Below are 14,697 nucleotides of genomic sequence, written 5' to 3'. Positions count from 1 at the left end.
ATTATATAATTTAATGATGAGAAGAAACAAAGAAGCCTTAAATATATGATTTAATGAAGGTGAATGCAAATTAATAATTGAATGTATTGAATATCTTAAAATTAACTCTTTTCAATCCATTTAATATCAATAACTAATTACCCTATTTGCCATCAACTTTTTATCAATAAATTTAAATATAAAGGGGTAAATTTTGTTATCACAAAATTACAGAAATATTCTTGAGGCTATTTGTACTTTTTAAAGTAGTATATATATGATTGCAATTAAAATGGACCATTTTATGTGAGAGAAAAAGTAAAATTATTTGTGTGTCGGAGGAGTAAAATGATGTTGTTCCCACTTTACAAGAAAGCGAGAGGAATGTGATACAAATTTTCCATTAGTTTTGGTGGTGCCCCCCAAGGATGATTGGATAAAAAATCAATGTTGGTGTTGCTTTCAGAAGTGTCGGGTCTGCTAGTTTTGGTGTTTTTGGTTCGTGACAGCCATGGTAGATGTTTTGTTGCTAAATGTGGTTCGCTCTTTGCATCCTCTTCACTTCGGTTCAAGGGGAAGTTCTGGCTTGCTTCAAAGGACTCCTATCGCTCTTTGAATGCAAATTTTGCATTCAGGCACGGCCTTGGTCCAGGCCCATCTGGTCTGAGCCCAATGCCAAAGTTGAGGTGGACCCACAGGCAGTAGAGAACAGTGAGATGGAACCGAGGGTAGGTAGAGCGGCAAGCGCCAACCAGAGACAGACCTCGACCGTCATCTGCCCTGCCTACCATCCGTACTACAAAGAGAGAGAGAGAGATTAGATTCGATACGAAAGGGACGGCTCCCGATTTGATTCGACGGAAGCAAAATGTATCCGAGAATCCACCCAAAAACAAAAAGCAAAAGAAGAAAAAAAGGAAAATGTCTGAGAGGAAAGGAAAAATTAGATAGAGAAGTGTTATCTGAAATCTGAATCTGCTCCCCGGAAAAAGCAATTCTTTCAGTTAAAATAAGCCATGCGTACTGCCTTGGGATGTGGAGTGGAGTCGTGTTACAGGAAGGGTATTATAGTAATTTGAAACTAATCACCTTCGATGTTTGTCTTGGCGAAATGACAACGTCATAACGTCATTTGACTCAATAACAACTACCGGATACGGTATACATTTCCTTCAACACTTTCAGTTACAGCTTTACCCTTGCATCGTCTTCGACGACGTCCCTTTCCGTTGCGGATAAGTCAAGGGTATTGTTGTCATCTAGCTAGTGTTGACAAATTTCAATTATAGTCAAGGGTTTTCTTGTCATTTCAATATATAAAGAGAGAGAAAGAGAGAAGCGGGGAGAGAGAGAGAGAGAGAGAGAGAGAAAGAGAGAGAGAGAGAGAGAGAGAGCAGTGCCTAGGGAGGGAACCGTTTTTTCTGTTAATATATGAAGCTTCAGCCTTAGCAATGGTGTCGGACCAAGAAATAGCAAACGGGGTGGAGACTCTGCTCCGTCAGTCTGGCCCTAACACTGTTACTTCCGTTAATGGCGTCGTTCAACAGTTGGAGGTGAAGCTAGGGTTAGACCTCTCTCACAAGGCAGGATTCATCAGAGACCAGATCGACCTTATCCTCCGATCACATGCCCAACCCCATCCTCATCCCAAAGACCATTTTGCTCTCCAGCACCACCCTCAGTTTCAGACCACCCACCCCCAAATCCCTCACCATTTCGCCCTTACCCACCACCGCCCCGGGGAGCTCAACTTCCGATGTCCTCCTCCGCAGTCACAGCCGCAGCCGCAGCCGCACTCGCACTCGCAACGGCCCCCGCCTCCGCAGTATCTTCTGGTGACGAAGGCCGATGCTTTTGTTCAGAACGTTGCTGCACCCGCTCCCGAAATGCCGAAAGAAAGGTTCTTTTTCACTTTTTCCCTTCATTCTTGTTGTGGGTTTTATTTTGAATTCGCCGCGGAAATGTTGACTTTAGTTTTTCTGCCCCCCTTTGAATTTTAGATTTCTTGTTTTCTTCTTGGCCTTTTTGAAATTTGAATTTACAAATTCTGTATTGAAACGCGAAACTGGGGCCATTTTGTTCTGAAATTAGGGCTTTAAGCTTATTTACTGGCATTCTTCCACAGCCAAGTGGACCTTTGGGTTTTATGAAATATAGTTTCGTATTTTGAGGAGCCGAATGATGGAACTTTGCTACGAGTGCCTATGGTTGCTTTGATAAGAGTAAAAGTTCTTCCTATTCCTAGTTTTGTTTTTTTTTTGGGGGGGGTTTACTATTCATCTATCCCTTATCAATTTCATTATTTTTTATCTTTATTCTGTCATTTGATCTTGCCTGATTTGCTTCATTTCACGATGGATACTTGTGTTCTGAAAACTAAATACTCTTTTTGGTTCTCTGCCGAGTTCCAGCTCTCCATTTGTAAAGACGTTAAGGTTGGCTTCCAAATTGGTTGTACTCGGTAGTGCTTCAACTTTTGTTGGCTCCTACTTATATTACGACCCATGTATTAACAAGTCAGCATTCAGCATCTGGCTTCAAAAGTTTGTATGGCCTGATGAGTGCAACCAGTGCTACTGAGAGTTGATAGTAAAATTGATAGGTACTTGTTCTATTGTCTGATTTGGTACAACCGTGCAACTTGTCTAATTAAAGAGAACAAACTTTTGGCACAACTCAATGGACAATTTTAGTCGACCAAATTGATATTGTCTTTCTACCTTCATCATCTGGTTGCCATGTTGAAGGACCATTTATGCAGATCTGCCTAAATGCTAAATAGTTATTCATGGATCTGGGTTTAACTCCACAAATTTGGACTAATCATCTGCTACATGACTGACTTATGTGAAAGATAATTCATCAGGCATATTTTGTAGTTTGATTGCTTTCCTATTTATCTAGATATTGTTCTATGCCATCTATGTATATTACAGTTGTTGGTTTGGGTTGGCAGGTTATCTTCACCCGTATATGCCTACTGTTTTGTTGTTTTCACAATAATTGGAGCTTAAAGTTCTAAGGTTATTTGATTTACTCATATAATATCTTTGTGCACATTTGTCTTGTATATGCAAGTGCAATTGCAGATGGCATGTCCAAATATTATGGTTCACATAAATCAGTCAAATGCGGTGATACTTTGGTCATTATAATCTGAAACTAGGTGTTATCTGTGCTACTTCCGCTCATATAATATCTCATTATCACAGTGCTCCAGCTGGAACAAAAAGAAGAGGTGGCCCAGGAGGTCTAAACAAAGTTTGTGGTGTTTCACCTGAACTACAAGCGATTGTTGGTGAACCATCCATGCCAAGGACTCAGGTTCTTATTCCAAAACCCTAATTCATTAGTTTTCCTTGTCATATTTAAATATATTAGATTTCTCCTTGACACATGGGAGGATCCTAATGGCACCATAAATTTTTTCAGATTGTGAAACAGCTATGGGCTTACATAAGGAAACACAATCTCCAAGATCCAAGTAACAAGAGAAAGATAGTTTGTGATGATGCACTGCGTTTAGTGTTTGAGACAGACTGTACCGACATGTTCAAGATGAATAAACTTCTGGCAAAGCATATTATCCCCCTTGAACCTACAAGTATGTATGCCATTAAAGATGCAAAATTCTTAGTTCATGTGATAGCATGATGTATAATACATGCAGTTTCATGCCTGCAGAAGAGCCAGGCCAAGATTCTAAGCGGGTCAAGTTGGAGGCGGAATCCACAATTGAAAGTACTGAAGCTGCTCCACCTCTTTTGATAATATCTGATGCACTTGCCATGTTTTTTGGTACTGAAGAAAGAGAAATGCTCCAATCGGAGGCTCTAAAACGTGTTTGGGATTACATAAAACTTAACCATCTGGAGGTGGGTGGACAGGAGTATAATTCTTTACCATATCTAGGATTTTAATCGCTATTATAAGGTTCCTTCTGGGTGTGATATGGAAAAAAAGAGGAAAACCCATAAAACATCTCTATTATAAGATTATCTGTTGCTTACTAAGGTATACTGCATTGGGTTCCAAGAAATATATTCAAGTTGGAACTTAGTTCTGTATCTCTATTTCATTTTAGGTTTGCTTTATGGGTGTTATGTGCATACTTCTTTGGAAATTCTGAAACGGTAATATGCTTTTTTAGAATAATCTCTAAGCATATTACATGATCATCAGAATAAAGTCATAGAAGGTAGTCCCCATGCTTTTGATTGAGCCCTTGTTTCTGTGCAAATAAGAAAGCAGAATATGCATTAAAACAAAATCACCTTACCTCATTGCCTGTGGTTTCATTGAGTGGGAATGCTGTGGTTTCAATTATCAAGAGTGCAAATTCAGTTTATTTACTGATTTTTGGACATTTACTAATATTTCTAGCCTTTTAGAGGCAGCACTAATCCTTGGTCCAAAAAGAAATTTTGCTTTGCACCAACCAATTATCGTACATGTTTTATGTATGCTATTCTTGGATAATGTCTTGTCCGTCTGCCTGGCATAGTATATTACCCATCTTTCTTCCTCTATACTTGAAGCTGTATTTGAATGAGCTCTCAGATAATTTTCCCACTTTTATTGTTTATTAGATTCCCATTTAAATGAATGGTCGGTTGAGATTTAACCTGTAGCATGACTAGTGTCTTTGCCTGATCTATTAGGATCCTCTAAATTCAATGGTGATACTATGTGATGCAAAGCTTCAAGAACTTTTTGGATGTGAAAGCTTTTCTGCACTGGGAATATCCGAGATGCTGGCACACCATTTCTTCAAACAGTCATAACATCTTGTAGTCTGGTTGGTATAATCTCTTTAACATTGCAATTCCCTTTCTCTGATATGCAGATTTAACCTGTAATGCAACTATTCCTTTTTGCGACCAGCTTCTCTCTACTTGGGCACATTCAGTTTTTATATATAACTTAATATCTTCCTTGCTAGTAGCCACTTCCATTTAGATTCTGTAAAGCTTCATTGATTTTTTTTATTGGTTATCCTTGAGGAGAACTTGAAAAAATGTGCTTGAATACCATAAATACTTAGGTTTTAATGTGTGAGTGCCATGTGCCATGGAGGTCAAAGTATATAGACCCCAGTCTACATAAAGTGCATGGTTTCTCTTTTACCTTCGTATGATTGGCTTAAGGCTTGTAATCTAATGGTTCTCTTTTGTGACCTGCTTCTATTTTGTTCTGCACAAAGTGTTGAGTTCACTTGAGTATTTTTGTTCTTAGTTACTGATCAAAATGAACATAATAAATATTCTAGAATATTGTGAATGCTAACATTCTGGATAAGAAATACTTCATGGGAGTCAATAATAATGATTAATCTCTATACGAAGTGTATGCTTATTCTGTATGTGATATTAATGACTGGGCCCCCTTTAGATGGGTGATTAGAAAACAGGATAGGCATAATAAATAGTGTTTTTTCCTTTTTGTTAAATGATAGGGATAATAAAGATAAACACCTTATAAATTGATCAAAGAAAAATGCAGAAAATGTAACTTACAGAGTTCAAGAATTTTGCTGAGATGGATAAATGGCAAAGCTGGAAATGATAGAATTTGAATTGAATTGAGTTACTTGGATGATATCCATTCTAAGGTTCAGTTGACTTTTGGTCAGAGTTTGAAGGTGCAGATTTGAAGAATTTAGACTGCATCTGGGCTGGGCCCCTTCAAAATTTAACAAATCCTCAATCTGGGTCTGCCCAAATTGCATCACTTAGTTGGTCTTTGTTTTGACATTGTATGCTTTGAGGACTTGTATTTGGATAGTAATATGGCTCTTGACAGAGATAGTCTTTTTTGGGCAATGTTGTAACATGATCATCAATCTCAGGGAGGGTTAAGAGATTGTACCCTCCCTCCTTTCTGTTGTACTTTATGATCATTAATAAAATTCTGTTAATTATCCAAAAGAAATATGGCTCTTGACAGAAAGGCTGAATTTAAAATCAATTCGAGTTTTTTTTCCTCTCTTTTTGTACCTTTCCTGGGGGAGGGGGGAGAAAAAGAGTGAATCCTTCTCTTGCTTCTCATGTTCCTTTGACTATATTAATATTTCTTTGTATTTTATATTTAATTTCGCAAATGTATTTCCATCTGGACTTGAGTAACTAAAAATCTCTAGTGTGTGTGTGTGTGTGTGTTTCGTTTCTTGTAACATCCTAGTCGGTGTGTTTGTGAGTGCTTGTATATTAGCTCAATCCAACCCAATCCAATATAATTCATTATGGATGGACCAGGTCCAGTCCAATCCAATAAATACTTTGGACCATTAAGTCTGGATTGGTCCAATTCAATGTCTTGTCGGTCCATCCAATCAGTCCAAATTGATTTTGGATTGGACCCGATCGATCCAAAACCGGTCCATTGACTCCCCTAGTATCAATACTTTGAACCTTGCACTAATCTGCATGATCTATTGAAGAATGTCCCTTTTTTCTGTTCTGATAGTTTTAGTCTGAGGGTCATTGCTTTATGTGATGATTAAATATCGAGCTGACAGTAGTAATACTGGAGGCTAGGTCTCTATACAGTTTTCCCTCCCAAGACCCATGTAGCATTTATGGCTGGGATGAGCATTGGGTAATGGCTTCTATGGCACTACTTCCTTTATTTACTTGGATAACCACTTTGATCTGATTATTCTTCCACTGCCAAATTAGATTGCTGAACCCCAATTTGTCGCTCCATGGTTTCTACAGCAGCAGCCCACCATCTTTCCTCAGTCATCAATTCAGGTGTGGGAACAACGAAAACATTCACCCATAATTTGACGGGTTTGATTAGTGATAACCCAAAATCTTAATATTTTGATAATTATTAGGCCAGTTGAGTTGGATTTCACCAAAGAAACCTTTCTCGTTGTGCTTATTTTCCAACAAAATTATTAGTGGTTATATGTATCCCAGGGGTGTGGATTTATTGTGCCTGGAGTTATCTGATTTTGGTGTACCCTGGGTCTGGAGTCATGCAATTTTAGAATTTGGTAAATGCATTTGATTCGAACAAGTAATGCCTTTCTGTTTTTGTTATGAACTCGAATAAAAAAAGAATTGATGGGTTTTGTCGTTAATGTTACTTGCAGGTGCAGATGTAGGGCGTTGATGGCAGCTAGTCTGTTCTGACAGATACTTGTTTGGTTTTTTGTATGTTTTGATTGGTAGATGTTATTACGTTTACAACTTGGTTATTTATGAACAAAATGAAAATCTACTCTCTGGGTCAGTGGCAAGGAGTCTGTTGTAGTTGATGCCAAGGCCCTGGGTTCTGGTTTTCTCATTTAGCATCTTTGGATTACAGTCAATTTCCTAACCACCTAAGAAATACAAAAAGATGGAAACCCAAGGAAAAGATTAGGAAAAAGTTAATATTAACATCTCTGTGATGAATCTGTTTCTTTGAAAACATTATCATGTTGTTTGCATGTGGGCTGGCATGGCTCTTACCACTTCACAAGAAAACAGAAAACAAAAAATTAAATAAAAGGCATGACCATGGGCCCATGGCACTTAAATAGATACAAATAGTTGGTGGCATGTAGTTGGAGTAAATTATCAATATAAAATCTATCCTTTTCTGAATATTAGGTGTGCGCTTACAAGTTACAAATTGATTTTGCAAGACAGTTCAATTCTTTATATTACAAGATTCTGCTTCTTTTTCCGTGAAAAGATGAACAAAGAATTTTTGAGCCCATGGGCAAGTCCTGAGTGAGACCGGCTTCAGTCAGGGCAAATTCATGACCACACCGTTCTAACAGCCTTTTCCAACCTTGCATTGGAAATATCTCTCCATAAATAAAACATATTAGTATGAAGATATCTCACTGCAAGGCAGTAAAGGCTGCCCGAATAGAGTTTGCCCTGACTGAAGCCGTACTCGTCCTGAGTTTGGGGACAGCTAATATTACATCCAAGCATGCATCTAATTTAATGAGGTACCACTTACAATTTTGCGGCACCAGATGAATAGAATCAATGTTTAATATTATCGGTATATCATATCGTACTCGTAAGCTTGGAAAATAGATAGATATCTTGATACGTTTTGGATACGGTGGAACAAGGTTTTTAAAAACAAAACGAACCGTTCAGGGTCCAGTTCCTGTGCCGAATGGTTCAACCGTTTGAACTGAATGGATGGCCCGTTTTGATAAAAAAATGGCCAAAAATTGTTGGACGGTTCAAATGCCTGAGTGAGCGATTTGCTGACCAAATCAATGATTTTTGGTCAAAAGATGGTTATGGGGTAAAACAGAACTGGTCAGATGATCGGTTTCTGGTTTTTCCGGTCTGACCATTCGATCTGGTCCAATTTTGAAAATATTGTGGTGGAAGGACATGGATGATGTATGGTTTGGATACTTCAACGGTATTCTAATAAATTTCTGATATCTGTTAATAACACATTAAAATTAAATGTAAGGTTGAAATAATTAAGATATAGACACATAGGAAATGAGTTACTAGAAAAAAAATACATAAAAAATGTATACTTTAATACTATAAAAAAAGGGAGAATGACGGTTCAGCCTAGGGTCAGAATCTTTAGACCCAAACTACAGTTGGAATGGGTGCTAGCTCAAAATTGATATTAATTCACGAGCAGGCATTGATGTATAAAGTGGGGTTTTTTGACATTTTGAATGCTTATAGATCTGCAGTGGAATTCAGAAATCTGCATTGGATTTATCGGTACAACTTTATTGATGATGTATCAAGTAAGAGTACTATATATATATATATATATACATAGATAGATAGATAGAGAGAGAGAGATTTTACAATTTATTATTATATATAAAGCTATTAATATATTATCATAATATCATGTTAATTTATCAATTATTAATAACAAAAATCTGTAATTAATTTGAAAACATTAGATTCACCAAAATATAGAAGACCCAATATGCAACTATTATATTTCAATCACCAATCAATTATTTTCTATTGTTTCTTTTTCTCTTCTCATGAATGGTTTTGATTTGTATCTCCCTTATCTATACTACTATAAAGCATATAATTTGTCTTGAATTTAGTGCAAGTCATAAAAGTTGAATTTGATTATACACATATGAACTTAAATCATTACCCTCTTCTCTTGCATAGGTGCATAACATGTGCCCTTACACGAGTATATCTATATAAAGGGTCATCTACTAAAATACTCCTTATAGTTTTATTGATTTACTAAAATCTATCATATAGTTTGTGATCAAATTACTTAGTAGACCTTCCATTAAATGAGAATGAAAAATGATAGTTTTGACCCTAATGTCTATTTGAATAAATTTAATAAAAAAAATAAGGGAAAATTCCTTATCAGTACCTTATATTTTGTCAAGTGAATCCCCGAACTTCAAAATATGTCTCTGTAGTACCCTAAACTTTCAAATTGTGTCTAATAAGTCTATTGTTAGTTGACCATTAGTCAACACTGTCACATGACATGAGGTGCACATTAAATAATTTCAAAATGGCAAAATTACCCTTAATGGTATTTTTCTAACCATTTTACCCATCTTGTTTAAGTGTTAAGGTTTGTTATGGGACCAAGCATGTTGGAATTGCACACAAGCTGATGGCTATCCAAACCTTACTAATCACTGACGAGCTTTTCAGAAGTTGTAATGTGGAGATGAGGAAGAAATATGAGAACTTGGTAAACTCAGTCGAGAAATTGGGAGTGAAGGTTCACGTATTTTCATCATCCACAAAACAACTTGTTGAGTTCTCCGCCATAGTCACCACATCTGAAGCGCTATGCTTGGCTCTTGAATTGGTTTATGTAGAAATGGCAAATAAATAAAATAAGATGACACATGATGAGTATTTCTATCATTCACTTGTTTGTTAATCTGTTAACAGATAGGGACCTAGACACAATTTACACATTTTGAAGTTTGGGAAATGACTTGACACAACCCCTAAAGTATAAGGTACTATTGATGAGGAATTTTTCTAAAAAATAAAAAGAAAAATAAAAATACTATTTTTGCCTTTAATAAGACACAAGCAACCACTCTATTTAGTTAATTTTGTTTTCCATATGAAAAAAATATTAGGGATAAATTTTGGAATAAACAATCACGGCCCATGCTAATAATGCCTTTAAACATTTTTCACTCAATTTAGGTGATCATATTACTATTTTTAGATGGAAAAACAAGCATTCTTAGTGAAAAGTCGATTAAATAAATAGGTTGCAAACTATAAGGAGTGTTTTAGTAAAATGAAAATTATAGAATATGTTTAAGTAAATATGTGAAACTATAAGGGATGTTCTGGTAAATGACCCTTAATAAATATTTCGTAATTATTTCCCATAAATTTCCTGGAAACAAATTATTCTGAGATACCCAATCTAGTTAACAACATGACAAAACTATATAAGGTCTGAAATTGTCTTTTGGTGGTTTCATTTGGCAATAAAAAAAAAAAAAAAGAACCACAACCAAAAAGAGTACTATATATGTATTTTCCTTCTCGCTCTTGCACCTGCTGCACATTTACATTCTTGCAATTAGGGGTGCCAATTGGACTGGATTTGGTCCAAACCAATCCAATCCAATGTCTGTCCATTATAAGTGGACCAGGTCCAATTCAATCCAACGAATATTTTAGATCATTTTGGACCGATCCAATTCAACATCTGTACCATCTAATCTGTTCAAATTCATTTTGATTTAGATTGATTTCAACTCAAACCCATTCCATTGACACTTATATTCTTATCTTATATCAATGTACCAGACATTGGCTTAATCCAACCCAATTCAGTATAAATTTATTAAAGGAGGACCAAGTCCAATCTAATCTAATAAATATTTTGGACTGGATTCATCCAATCTAATATGTCTTATTGATATATCCAATCCGTCCAACTTAATTTTGGACTGTACAGGTCCAATCCAAAACCGGTCAATCAACGATCCTTATTCCTTCATCAATGTTAAAATGCAGTTATCCTCGACTGGTCGTCCACGAGTTGTCCTTCTCATGCTTCCGTTTCTCTATGTAACGAACTACTTTCTCCCAATTTTACAATTGCACTCTGATACTTCACCAACATGTAAAAAATGTTCTGGTTATCCCTTCGAGAAAATTCCCTTCAAATCCCGATTGGATATTTCAACATCTGGCATTCTGGCCTGGAGAAAGGAAAAAGAATCCCTGGGTCACTGCAAATTGCAGAGCCCAATGCCCATTTGAAGCTCTTCCACTTACCAATACACTGCACTTCCCAAATCGATTTAACAGTTCAGGGTTTTCAAGCTCTGAACTTCATTCAGTGAACCGTCCAATCTTAAGAGTAACAACGGACTTCTCACTTCTCTCTTGCTGGAAGAAAATGACAAAAGACATCTGCCACCTTCCCTATATTTTTGAATCAATCACGACCCTTGGATCCTTATGGTTGTGGTCCATTCAATTTCAACTACTATGTCGGCCATAGCAATATACAAAGGAAAGACACGACAACCTTCACCCGGGCCCAATCCTCAGACTCATCTGGTTATTTTCCCAAAAGCCAAAACCCTGAAACGGATTCTCTCGTGGGTCGTGTTTTCTCAGTCCTCACCGTCCAGCGGTTCAATCACAAAACGAGAGACAAGCCCAAACCTGAAATTTCTATTTCCAGATAACTCCCTCGACTCTCCCTATAAATTGGTCCAGGGAGCTTACCACAGACACCAGTTTCACAAGAGTTTTGTAGGGCTGCAGAACGTCAGAAACAAGAACAAGATAGACATGGCTAAGACCATCAGAGTTGCTTTGGTGCTAGGAATGGTGATGATGGTGGTCATGGCACTGGATGGAGCCAAGGCCATGACTATATGCAACATGGACTCGTCTCAGCTCGCTCAATGTCTGCCGGCCATCCGAGGCCCATCTCCGTCGGCACCCACCAGCGAGTGCTGCAACATCATGCGCACAGCCGACCTGCACTGCCTGTGCAGCTACAAGTCTATTCTCCCCAACTTTGGCATTGATCCCGCTCTGGCCATGTCATTGCCTAAGAGATGCAATCTGGGTCAGCCACCGACATGCTAGAGAGGGGTGAGTCTAAGCTTTAGAACCACCTTTCCGACACAGAAAAAAAAAGGAAAAAAAATCTCTATAACCAGCTTGGTTTATCCCTTGTTTACCTCTTTCAACCTCTGCAACTAATTCATGTTGCAGTAGCAGTGCATAATGGCTTTACCCATCTTTTCTGCTAACCCTTTTTCTGTTGATTTTGCAGGTTGCAGAGGCTGGAGGCGTTTGGTTATACTACTCGCAAGAAGTTGTTTTTATGTCTACTTGGCAGTTAGATAGTGTCATCTTGGTTTCTAGTGTCTATGGATTCCTGTGTGGTCGAATTTAGAGGCGTTTTCGCTTCAATTTTCAATCGAAAACCATCACAGAAGCGATCTAGTTTATTATGTAGTACTATTTAGAGGTTGTTTGTCCTCAATTTAATTAAACAGTCTGGTTTTCCATGTTATTGTTTGATGGATTAGTTTTATCTTTATGTGTGTGTGTGTGTGTGAACTGTCTCCTCCTTCTTTTTAGTTGTAACAGTGACTCAGCTCCTTGAATGAATGAATGTACGTAAACTGATCAGAAGGCAGGTGGTACAGTGGACCACATATGGCTCAAAAGAAAGATCGCTTCAACAAGAACAGTACAGCTACAACGATGACTAAAGTGAGAAAAAAGTAAATTACTCTCCGTTGTCTCTCTTTGGTTACAGTAAAGGAACCAATTTTATCCAAAACCAACATCACACGCGCCATAATTTTCTGCAAGACAAAATGATCTCCATTAGCATTCATAAGCTTTGAATTAAATAAATAAATATATATATATATATATATATATATATATATATATAGATAGATAATTAAAAGTAGTATAATAAGCTTCAAGTGTAGAATACCAGTCTCAGGGGCTCAATATGGAGGAGCGGTTCCATAAACATCTCAATGTTCCTGCAGGATTCAAACACAATTAATCTATAGCTAGTTCAGAAGCAACACTTGTCATTTTGTATCTTTCATTCTCTCTCTTCCCTTTTTTTTCCTTCTTTTTGAATGAGTTGCAGGGAGGGGTTAGTAGTTCTTCTGGTTTTGAAAATTTCCTGATCACCTTATCATCACCTTCCCATGGTAGACATGGCACGTATGGAAGCTGAAACCAGATCCCAGAGGCACATGATTCGTGCTCCAATCTGCAAATCAATCATCAAATTAAGTAATTCCAAGAAAAAACTCGAGACACTTAGAATGTGGAAATTAATTCAAAGCAAGGAGGAGCATACTCAGTGTCCATGAGACACCAACATCCATTCCATCATGCAAAGTGGGTTGTACTATAATTTCTATGTTCTTATCCATAGACCGTATTAGGTAAGAAAAGAACTCCATTACTTGCTGCAAGCAAATAGATACATTAGGGTGATCATATATAATTAGGTAGAAACCAAACATAATGCGGGAATGAATTTCTGAAAGATAATTAATCTATTATGATGATTTATAGGGAACTTCGATGAATTCAGTTTTTCTTTTCTTTCTATTAACAATTAATGTCGTAGCAGAAGAACCTCTTTGTAATAAAGTTAGATATATTCTATATAAATGTACCTTCTTCCCAAGGAAAGGACGAAAAAGAGAGACGAAGTTACAGATACATCTGCATTCATCTGCGATTACTTCGGATAAATCGCGAATATTTCTCTGCTTAATGGCGTTGTAAAGCTTGAGTACTGTTTCTAGTGCAATTCTGTCTCCTCCTTCCCCGGATGCCGAGATTTTGGTACCACCACACGGCATTAACGAAAAGCTTGCATTCTGATTGGAAGATAAGTTCCGCTGCACCAAATTCTGGTTTGGCACAGGAGAGTGAAAATTAAAAGAAGTACGAACTGCTTGGACCAGTGGTCTGTTTGTGGGTTTTAGGTATAGAGAAGGGTTACAGTAGTACTGTGCTGCATCTCTTTCTCCACGGATGATTGGGGTGGTGAAGTGCGTTGTGGTGTGGAGTTTTGAGGAGATTTCAGAGCGGGATATAGTGGATGAGGAGGCCAAGGCCATGATGAAGTTGAGTGAATGAAAATGATCGAGTTTGGATGTCAAATCCTGTATATGAAAATGAAGACTTTGTAAAAAGAAAGCACAGAGTACATGTGAAGACATAAGGAAGAGATTTCCTAGACAAATATATGCACCATTGACAAGATAAGGATCTATAAAGTTGAATGTACAGCCAGACAGGGAAGGAGAGATTGTAAAAGATGATGAATGGAATGGGGCAGGCTTTAAGGAATTGCGTAATCTTTACCATTTACTAACAGTTGTATGTTATTATTATTATTAATGCATGCAGAAAAGAAGAAGACAACATTGAATATGCTAGGCTTGTTAATAGCTAAAGCCTAGAGGGAATACCGTCTTATATATCTTTACTTTTAGCTCTTGATTGGCTCATGTCTGGGAAATAGCTTTTTTTTTTTGAAAAGAGAAACCTTAACCTAATATGATTTTAATTTAAATAAAGCAAGTATACTTGTCTTTCCGGCCAATTGCGGTGTGTTCTAGCTAATTAATAATAATCAGCATCTTTTGTTCACCTTGAACTTGATAATTTCTGAAAGCCATTTTTCAAAAGCCTTATCTAGAATTGTTATTATCTTATCTTGCAAGACTCCTATATTATT

General features: G+C 37.1%; 2 protein-coding genes across 3 annotated transcripts; one reads left to right on the top strand and one right to left on the bottom strand.

The window, feature by feature from the left end:
• The first annotated feature begins 1,300 nt into the window (after nucleotides 1–1,300).
• On the top strand, nucleotides 1,301–7,367 carry LOC104594174 (SWIB complex BAF60b domain-containing protein). Of its 2 annotated transcripts, none has more exons than XM_010254354.3 (6): nucleotides 1,301–1,879; nucleotides 3,192–3,303; nucleotides 3,412–3,583; nucleotides 3,664–3,854; nucleotides 4,641–4,777; nucleotides 7,079–7,367. In XM_010254354.3, exons 1-5 carry the CDS (start codon nucleotides 1,431–1,433, stop codon nucleotides 4,761–4,763), a joined length of 1,047 nt encoding a protein of 348 aa, XP_010252656.1. In that variant the 5' UTR covers nucleotides 1,301–1,430; the 3' UTR covers nucleotides 4,764–4,777; nucleotides 7,079–7,367. The 2 variants fall into 2 exon arrangements, with proteins under 2 accessions (XP_010252656.1, XP_010252657.1); XM_010254355.3 differs by having other exon boundaries at nucleotides 1,306–1,879; nucleotides 4,641–4,781.
• Nucleotides 7,368–12,318: 4,951 nt separating this feature from the next.
• Nucleotides 12,319–14,461, bottom strand: LOC104594175 (uncharacterized). The gene is made up of 5 exons (XM_010254356.3): nucleotides 13,625–14,461; nucleotides 13,300–13,411; nucleotides 13,128–13,209; nucleotides 12,919–12,970; nucleotides 12,319–12,781 (listed from the first exon to the last, which is right to left on the bottom strand). The coding sequence occupies exons 1-5, from the start codon at nucleotides 14,174–14,176 to the stop codon at nucleotides 12,635–12,637; spliced, it is 945 nt and encodes a 314-aa protein (XP_010252658.2). The 5' UTR covers nucleotides 14,177–14,461; the 3' UTR covers nucleotides 12,319–12,634.
• Between the last annotated feature and the right edge of the window lie 236 nt (nucleotides 14,462–14,697).

This window comes from Nelumbo nucifera, chromosome 1, assembly GCF_055504915.1.
Source record: "Nelumbo nucifera cultivar China Antique chromosome 1, China Antique-T2T, whole genome shotgun sequence".
In the NCBI taxonomy this organism is placed as follows: Eukaryota; Viridiplantae; Streptophyta; class Magnoliopsida; order Proteales; family Nelumbonaceae; genus Nelumbo; species Nelumbo nucifera.
This window is presented reverse-complemented; position numbering and strand designations above follow the sequence as displayed.